The sequence below is a fragment of the Dipodomys ordii genome, unplaced genomic scaffold (genome assembly GCF_000151885.1).
Source record: "Dipodomys ordii isolate 6190 unplaced genomic scaffold, Dord_2.0 Scaffold204, whole genome shotgun sequence".
NCBI classification, from domain to species: Eukaryota; Metazoa; Chordata; class Mammalia; order Rodentia; family Heteromyidae; genus Dipodomys; species Dipodomys ordii.
Window position 1 is genome coordinate 1632882 of NW_012267420.1, and position 10109 is coordinate 1642990.

Below are 10109 nucleotides of genomic sequence, written 5' to 3' on the forward strand. Positions count from 1 at the left end.
ACGGTCTCTCCTGCCCGGGCTGGCTTTGAACTGCGATCCTCAGATCTCAGCCTCCTGAGTAGCTAGGATTACAGGCGTGAGCCACCAGTACCTGGCTTGAAATGCTATATGAATTTTCTGATCCATGATGTATTCATTTTAGCTCTTACATAGATTGAAACTAGTGATTAAACTTTTTTAAGTGCTGCTTTAAATTGATAGTATAAAAACTTGGCAGAAAAAAATAACACTAAGGCTTCATTATTAGTAATACAAATTCTGCTCAAGAATTTTATTATAGTTTTACCTTTTTGAGCAAAACTTTAAGCTAGCTGTAAGTTATAGAATTAAAATGCTCTAAAAGTAAAAATCTTGTTATTTTAACATTTTGACTTTAACTTACTTTACAGAAACAAATTGTAACCCAAGTCTACTAAGCATAATTGGTTTCAATACCACAAGCTCTGCCCCAAAGGAAGGTCAGTCGGTCCAGTGGTGGCATGCTCAAGGGATTATAGGACTAATCCTCTTTTTGTTGTGTGTGTTTTATTCAAGGTAAGAAAATGCATGAAAAAAATTTAACAAGCAGGCTTAACTATTGACTTAAGAACTTTTTGAAAAAAATCTCTTTCTCTCTTTCATTCAGCATCCGTACCTCAAACAATAGTCAGGTTAACAAACTGACTCTAACAAGTGATGAATCAACATTAATTGAAGATGGAGCCAGAAGTGATGGATCATTAGAGGATGGCGATGATGTTCACAGAGCTATAGATAATGAAAGGGATGGTGTCACATACAGTTACTCCTTCTTTCACTTCATGCTTTTCCTGGCTTCACTTTATATCATGATGACCCTTACCAACTGGTACAGGTACTTCTATTTTTTTGTTGTTGTTGTTGTTGGTCATAGGGCCTGAACTCTGGGCCTGGGCACTGTCCCTCAGCTCTTCAGCTAAAAGTAGTGCTCTACCATTTGAGCCACAGAGCCACTTCTGGCTTTTTCTGCTTATGTGTGCTGAAGAATCGAACCCAGGGTCTCATGCATGCAAAGCAAGCATTCTACCACTGAGCCACCTTCCCAGCCCTGGTACTTACATTTCATGAAAACTTGGAGTATGAGAATTTGGATGCCTTTTCATGATTCTGTTATATAAAGCATAATTTGATAGGGAGTATTTTTTGTTGTTATTTTGTGGTTCTCAGTCTTAAACTCAGGGATTTGAGCTTTCTAGACTTCGCTCAACTGACACTCCCACTTGAGCCATACCTCTAGCTAGTTTTTGCTAGTTATTTTTTGACATAGAGTTTCAAAGACTTCTGCTGAGACTGGATTTCGGGGTCCCAGGCTTCTGAGTAGCTGGGATTACAGGTGTGTGAAACTGATTTCGGTATGAAGAGCTTAAAAAATCTTCTGATATATTTCATAATGTATAGCTAAGTGAATATTTAGGCCAGTGTTAGTTGATCCAAAAAAAAGTGTTTTTATTTTCAGTTTTATAAACCTAATCCCAATATACTACAATAAGATACCTTCTTTATTTCATTTGAAGTGTATCATTAAAAGATCAGAAAGATGTTGTATGTTAATGTAGATGGAGTTTTATAATTTCACAAAACTTGTTTCTTCAAACCTTGTTGAGCCATAGTTAAAAATTTCTTCTGATGAAAATAGCAATTTAGAGTTTTTTGCTTTTGCCCCTTCTGATTTTGTCTGAGTTATTACTGAAAGATACTATAGTGATAAATGAAGAAAATAGAGAATGTAGCCATAATAGTCAACACATGTTCTGTGAAATTAAGACAATTGAGGGGAGAGGTCAGATGAGGGAGAGTGGTGACAGAGGACATCCATGAACATATATTGCACCTATGAACTGAATGTTGAATGGTTCCTCCTTTATACAGCTGCTTAACAGATAATAAAAACATAATTAGAAAAAGATTCTAATTGAACTATTCAGTCTAAGCAATTATGTTTTAAGTAATTTGTTTATTTATTTTGCCAATCACTTCTTTTGCAAAAGGCTAGCACACTACCACTTGAGCCACAGAGCCACTTCCAGCTTTGTCTGTTTATGTTGTACTGAGGAATCAAACCCAGGCTTCCTGCATACTAGGCAAGCACTCTACCACTAAGCCACATTCCCAGCCTGTTTTAAATAATTTTTAATGTATAATGTGTAAAATGACCTTTCACAATCTATGCTCCTTTTGAAAGCAGCTTTTATTGAGTTTTATTATTGTTGAGAATATATTTAAAACTTCCTGTAGTGCATTATATTAGCCCATAAGAATCCAGATAGTTCTCAACAATTCAGTTTGAGCTGTCAGATAATAGTGAATTGAAGAATTTAGATTAAAAAAAAAATAACATTTTTGGGCTGGGAAGTTGGCTCAGTGGTAGAGCGCTTGCCTTGCATGCATGAGGCCCTGGGTTCGATTCCTCAGCACTACATAGGCTAAAAGAAAAAAAGCCGGAAGTGGAGCTGTGGCTCAAGTGGTAGAGCGCTAGCCTTGAGCTGAAGAACTGAGGGACAGTGCCCAGGCCCAGAGTTCAGGCCCCATGACCAGACCCCCCCAAAAAATATTTATTTTTATTAACACAAAATTCAGCAAATTGGAATATATTTCCTTCCTGGAGGTTAAGTCTGAGAAAGTATAAGAAGTAAGGGATATATTTCATGTTGATTCTTACATGCATTCTGAAAAGTAGTAGCACTTTATCCATAGATCACATCTTATTTCTAAACATAAAGTGCTTCAGTATTGTGCAAAAGATCTATTTCAAAGACCTAAATAGTCCAGTAAAGGAAATTATTGATTTTAATCTTCATAAATTAGCATGAAAAAGTGAAGCAAATGTAACAAGTCTGTCTCACATACTTTGTACAAAGAACACTTCTAAATAAGTTTAGTGGCTTGATGACTAATTATCCAATCCTTCTGTCTTTGTCCTTTTGTTTTGGGTCAAATTTTAGGTATGAGCCTTCCCGTGCGATGAAAAGTCAGTGGACGGCTGTCTGGGTGAAAATCTCTTCTAGCTGGATTGGCATCGTGCTCTATGTGTGGACCCTGGTGGCACCACTTGTTCTTACAAATCGTGATTTTGACTGAATGGGACTCATTGGCATGCAAGTCCCACTTTGGTCATTTCATTGTTTATTTGAAATTAACAGTATTCCCAACTTTTGTACAGTTACGTATGTATATGTGCTCACTGTGTAACTTCTGTGTTCTGGCATGAATTATAGATTTTACTGCTTGCCATTCATTACTTGCTAAGTGCTCTGATCATGTGAATTGGAATGTGCAAAGTTTTGAGTATGGTGGTGAATTAGAAAAAGGACAGTGGTAGTCTTATCCTCTGATCTGTACATGCAAGTCAAACTGAGTTTGATTTTAAAATTGTTAGACCATAAACTGTTTTTAGGAAGCATACAAGTAAATGGATAGCTACCTTTTGAAATACATAATGTTTTGCCTTATGGAAGACCACAAAGAACGTGGCTATTCTAAACTGTGTAAATAACTTATTTAAATATTTGTTGTCTGAAAAATACAAGTCTCTCTTGTCAGGATTTTCCCTTTATATGAAGGTAGGGAACTTATACAGGCAAGGAATGTTTAATTAAAAACAATGTAGGTTGTGGATGTAGGTAAAGGCACAGAGCCTTTATTATTGGTGGTATGTATTGTATTGAATATGCACTGAGATGGTAATCTCTGTGTTGACATGATGGTCATCACCAACAAATGAACTTTGTTTTGGTCTTTATAAATCCATGCCAAGTTGTTGTTTTAATGGAGCTATTAGTATTTGGACAGTTTTGAAAAGAATAATCATAGGTTAGAAGAAACTTGTTGAAGCTTTGAAAGCTAGTTTTGAAAATCAAAGGTGACAAACTTCTGATTAGTCAGGAAAATACTAGGCTTCAGTATATTAAAAATATAGTTCAATGCTTTTTCATTAGAAAAATGAAGAACCTGAAGCAGACTTAAGTAGCTCAAGTAGCCAAGTAGTAGCAAAGCTGGGAAATTCTAAGTCTACCAAAAATAGTTACATCCTCTTTGCCATAAAATGTACTTTCTATTCATAATTGACTTTATACCTCATTAGTGGTGGAAAACTTATATGTGTTGATGCTGTTCAGCATGCTTTTGATCCATGCACTAAAGCCAAGAGGATGATGGGCTGATGTAGAATAAAGTTCTGCTTATCATATACTATGCACTTAAAAAAATGGTTTAAGTTGCTTTTTCATTTACTGCTCATATATTGGAAATATATAATTATAATCTTTCAACCTGAAAATCAAGCAGTGACACTTTAGATAGGAACTCTTAGTTATTTGTATGTGTAATTAGTGTCTAGTGAAGCTTTTTGAACTCTATTGCCTCTTTAATAATATTTATTAATGTTAATGGAGTAACAATTCAGTTAATTCCCCAACCTTATTCTGTATGTTGTTACTGTGTTTCATAATATTGAGTGGCTGTGTTCTATTATCTGAATAAATCATTTCAGAGAAAGTGCGTACTGTTACTAATTTTCTAGCAGTTCAAATCTAAGTGGGTAGAATACTTGACAATATACAAAAGAACCTGATGAGACGAAGTGCCCATCTTTTGTCCTGAGAACTGAAATATTTTGAAGGTGCTTTTTACCTTACCTTACCTTCAGTAATAACCTCTTTAAATTTATATTTTACATCTACTGTGTTTTTCCAGCCAATTATTCTAATTAATATTTTTATAGCAAGCTAATACAAAATTTTTCTCTTGAAAAATAAAGAATTTTGATTCCGATCCTCCAACCTTAAGTTGCATTAGCTTCTGTCGCTGTAATATCTGAAATCATTCACTTAGAAGAGAAAGGGTTTCTTTTGGGCTTTGGCAAAGCAGCACATCATAATGAGAATACGTGGCAGAGCAAACCTCTGCTTTACAGTGGCTAAGGAAGTACAAAATCCATCGCATCACTTGGGGCTTACAGAATGAGATCAGAGTGCCATGAATCCCTTAAAGGATATGCCCCAAATAATCTAACCATGTACAAAATCCCCATAGTTCTGCAACCTCCTAGAAGGACTGCCCTGGGGACTATGCCTTTAACACATGAAAACTGGTCACATTCAGCATCCAAACTCCAGCAGTTAACTAAGCTGTAACATACTGTTGTATGGGAATTTGTTCGCAAGAAACAGAAGCCACATTTTGAGAGGTCAAATCAGGAGTCTTTATTGGAAAGCCCACAACTGCAGGTGGACTCCTGTCTCACAGACCTGCAGCCCAGAAGAGTTTGCACAAAGATTTTAAGACAAAAACCACATGTTTGGGTTGGAAACCCATGCACATAAAAGCAGACCAAATAGGGAAATGCTCAAGGGCAAGCATTCTCTGTAGCAAAACTTTCCTGGGGCTTAACAACCTGACATAGGCCATTCATCTCACCTGTAGGCTTTTTAGGGGTGGGTGAAAAGGCCCCTCCCTCCAGGAAAGAGCCAGCATGGCTGTGAGAGTACTTAGATCCAATATCCTTATTTTGTTCCCCACTGGTTTTATGTACATGGAATCAAATCATTGATTTCTTTGCTGTACTGGGCCCTTGGACCATGAAATTAACCAAGTTACTTTTAACAAGGTTTACAAAAGAGGCTCTCCCATACTAGACCTGTTTCATTAACAAAAAAACATCCTAAGGCTGTGCAGAGTTTACCATTAGTTTTTGCTTGGGCTGTTTCCACCTGTGATTTAAGGAGTCTAGCAGTCAAAGTTGGCTCCATATGACTGATACTCTTGGAATCAAGAGGCTTTGAACTTAAATTCAACCAGCACTCCTTTCTCAGGTCAGGCTTGCTAAGATTTGCAAACAGAAAGTGCTCCAGGGGAGGAGCTGACAGAAAGGATGACAACAAAAGTCTTAAGTTTCAACATATCAAAAATGGCCTTCCATCTGGAATCATCCCCGTCTGATGGAGCCAAGCAGGGGTCCCTGTCTACTGTTACCACAGTGGAGGTGGTCAGGATGATGATGTAGGGTCCCTTCCAGGTGCCTGTGAGGCTGTGCTTGACAAATTTTTTAACCAATCTCCAGGTTGGAAGGGATAGGCTGGATCCCAGATGGGCAGCAGCAATGTCTCTCAGACCCATTTATTACCTACAAGTTCTGCAAAGACCCTAAGAAAGCATTATTAACTTAAACTAAGGCAGGGGCCTGACTTAGTGAAATCTATTTCCCAATATTCTGATTGCTTCCTCTGAGTGGGGCCAAGAACAGTCAATAAAATGTTTGGGGGTTTCACTGCTTTTTATTACAGAACTCCTTTTTGGTGCCCATGACAATATATCAGGGTGACAACTTTTGTTAATCATATTGCATCCCATCAGGACAGAATTTCCTGGGCAGACATAGGAGTCTTGGACCTACACCATCTCTCACAAGTATGGTCTCCACACTCAAGGGGGCCTGCACATATTACCAGCTTTTCCAGGCCTATTCCTTTTAATCTATCGTTCCTTCTTCCAAAAATGACTTCAGTCTCTTGATCTTAGGGGAGTTGATGGGTGAAGACCCATCTTCTATAATTGCTTCAAGCTGAATAGGTGTGTGGCCCTGCCTAGAAGAGGCCTGAAATCTTAGCTTAAGTTTACCAAGGGATTACTGGACTCAGATACTGGGGGCTGGAATTCTTGATTTAAACTATCCCCCATTTCACAACCAAAGCTTTTTTACTACCCGCTATAACCAATAACTGATAGGCATGGGTGCAAGTTCCCTCCCAGTTACACAGTAGACAGGTATAGGCAATTAGGTAGACATGCTTATTTTTTATGACCTCTGATTACTTTGGAAGGACCAAGCACATTTAGGATCTGATATCAACTCTTATCTGAGCAGTGTCTTCCAACTGCCTCTGGATATTCCCTAGTCACCAGGACAAGCTTTGTCCCAAGAGTGTCTTCTCGATGCTGGGATAACACCCCACTTGGCATTTTCTTTGTCCATCACTGGCCTGAACTCAGGACCTAGGAAATGTCCCTGAGCTCTCCTGCTTAAAGCTAGCACTCTACTACTTTGAGCCACAGTGCCACTTCCAGCATTTTGCTGGTTAATTGAAACGTCTCACAGGGACTTTTCTGCCCAAGCTGACATTGAACCACGATCCTCAGATGAGATTAGTCTAGTCCCTTTAATTGAAGCACCAAGTAGATCAATTGAAATCATTTTAAGCAGAGATTACCTGGTGGTGTTTTGAAAAGGGTTCTGTATTCATGGCAGCTCACATCCTTGGGAAATAGATATTAAGATAGCAAAAAAGACCTTGAAATAAACAACTATAAGTGAACTTTGGTAGTCCTAATTTCCCCCTTTTACCACTTTGAAAGAAACATTCAAGACAATTCTTACTTCCCAGATTCCCTTCATCCAGTAAGCCATTTTAAATCCCCTTTCCAAAGCATTTCTTTACTAACTCCTCCTCTTTGCTTCACACTCCTATGTTTTAATTTGTATTTAAAATAACCCTTTTGAAAACCTTGAAACACTTACCATTTACCTTTTGCAGCCTGATTTTAAAACTTATTTTCTGTAGTCTGAGTTAACTCTTAGAAAACTTTTGAACTCAAATGACATAGCTTTTCTTAATGTAAGAATTATATACAGACCGGCACTGTACCAAGAGTCCAGACTTAACAAACTTAAGGAATCTCAGACCATATTTTGCTTTTTAAAAAAATCCATCTGGGGGCTGGGAAGGTGGCTCAGTGGTAAAGTGCTTGCCTTGCATGCATGAAGCCCTGGGTTCGATTCCTCAGCACCACATAAGCAAAAAGAAAAAAGCCGGAAGTGGTACTGTGGCTCAAGTGGTAGAGCACTAGCCTTGAACTAAAGAGCCGAGGGACAGCGTCCAGGCCCAGAGTTCAGGTCCCACAACCGGACCCCCCCCCCAAAAAAAAATCCATCTAATTGCAAAATAGAAATTAAGGTTTATGGTTCCATATACTAATATTGAGACCAAATTATATTACACAAGAGATTACCTTTTTTTTTCTTTTTAACCTTCTTATTTAAAGCATTTAAATAATACCAAGGAGCAGGTTTTAGGAATTATAATCACATCACCCACACTACAGTTAGGCTTTCAGTGTCTGTCTGTAAGGAAAAGAAACACGCCCATTTTATATTTGTCATGTCCTGGTGAGAGGCCATGCCTCAGGTTGAGGGGAGAGGTAGTCCCTTTTCCTTGGGCATTCCAAGAGGAGCTGAAGTAAACCAAGCTTTTCTCTTGATTCCTTCCTAAGAGAAACTAAAGCAGTTCCGGACAAATAGAATGGATAATATCTTTGACAGTGATAAACAATTATACTTAAATTTCTGATAATTAGCCCAAAATTTTAACAATGAAAGGAAATAAATGCTTAGTTGTCAAGATTTATGTTTTTGCTAAGCCAGATAACTTGATTACAGTGCTAACAGTTTTTATCTTGAACATGCTGATACACACACACACACACACACACACACACACACATGTACACAAAGGTCTTTAAGAATGCAAAAATGAATATCAGCCATACATTTTCTGGAATTCCAGCAGCAAGGGATATTCTTGCCCATAGCACTGTAGAACCACGATGGTCAGTGTTAGAAAAACTTAAAACTTTTGCCAACAAACTAAATATCTTAATCTTACAGATAACCGAGATCTACATGCTGAAACAAAGTTTGTGACCACAGCACAGTAGCATGCGGATTGACCTTTGAATACTTTCAGATGAAGGAAGGGTGAGGGTCACCTGAGGCTAAACTCTTAGCCTACAGGTGGCCTTACTCTTTACCAAATTTTAGACTAGAGCACTTTATCAATTCCAATCTGCCAAAATTAACCAGGGCTCAGAGGAGCTATATTACAGACGGGTACAGAGAACAGAAGGAGACAAGACCAAGGCAGAAACATAAAAAACCTAAACCTGCTGGGTAGGCCAGGTCCCAAGACCTCCTGCCTTATCAGTGACCAGAACTCTCTACTGTCCTGAGCATGCTGGGCATGCTTGATCCACAGATCTCCCATGTCAGCCACAACCAGAACTCCACAAAATGAGAGTTTGCTGTATGTGCCTCTCCCACCTCAGCAACCCCAAACTGTTGTCCTCACAAACCTTGAGGGCTGTGGGTGTGTCTCAAGCACATCCACTCCCCTTACCTCTACAGTTCCAGATGGATCTATCCCCCCAAAACAGAAAAACAAGCAGAATTCAGAGGAAAAAACAAACTTATTCTGGAGGTCTCCTGAGTGACTCCAAAAAATAGATGGCCTTTCAGGTATCCATGAGCTTGCTGTCAGAGTGGCAGAATTGACTAAAGACCTGGAAAAAGGTCTCAAGCAGTGCCTGCCTTTTGGAGTGTTCGATCCAAGACCATCCACCAGTGGCATCAAGGAACCCAGTGCCAAACTGGGATCTGGCTGGGGCCTCCAAATACTGTATAAAATTTGTTCGTAAGAAATAGAGAAGCCGTATTTTGAGAGGTCAAATTAGGAGTCTTTATTGAAAAGCCAGCAACTACAGGTAGAGTCTTGTCTCAAAGACTTGCAACCCAGAATCTTTTAAAGACAAAAACCATGTTTGGGGTGGAGACCCAAGCCCATAAAAGCAGAACCTATAGAGAAATACTCAAGGACAAACAAAACAAACCAAATAGGGAAATACTGTACTTAAGGACAAGTATTCACTGTAGCAAAGCTCTCCTGGGGCTAGACAATCTGATATCTGCAATTCAAAGACTGGCCAATCTCACCTGTTGGCTTTTCAGAGCTGGGTAAAAAGGGCCTTCCACCCTGGAAGGCACCAGGATGACTATGAGAACAAGGTGATGTTACTTAGACCCAGTATCCTTATTTCAATACCTTGTTGAATAATTCTGTTGAAATGGTCTGAATATCTCCAGGATTATACACAAAGAAATGCCTGTAAAACTGGCATTATCCCATCTAAATAAAAACCTACTCACATAAAAAACATGTACGTATTGTTTTCAGGGTGTCTGCTTTGACTTCAAGGTCTTTGATCCATTTGGAGTTGATTCTGGTGCAGGGTGATACATAAGGATCTAGCTTTAGTTTTCTACA

At 38.7% G+C, this 10109-nt stretch overlaps 1 protein-coding gene across 1 annotated transcript in view; it reads left to right on the forward strand.

Annotated features, from left to right (window-relative positions):
* Serinc1 (serine incorporator 1) overlaps positions 1–4512 on the forward strand; it is a 21518-nt gene extending 17006 nt beyond the window's left edge. The window contains exons 7-9 of the mRNA XM_013035111.1: positions 383–534; positions 626–853; positions 2961–4512. Coding sequence (XP_012890565.1) covers positions 383–534; positions 626–853; positions 2961–3096 — 516 coding nt within the window. The 3' untranslated portion in view covers positions 3097–4512. The remainder of the gene's footprint in view (positions 1–382; positions 535–625; positions 854–2960) is intronic.
* Positions 4513–10109: the final 5597 nt, after the last annotated feature.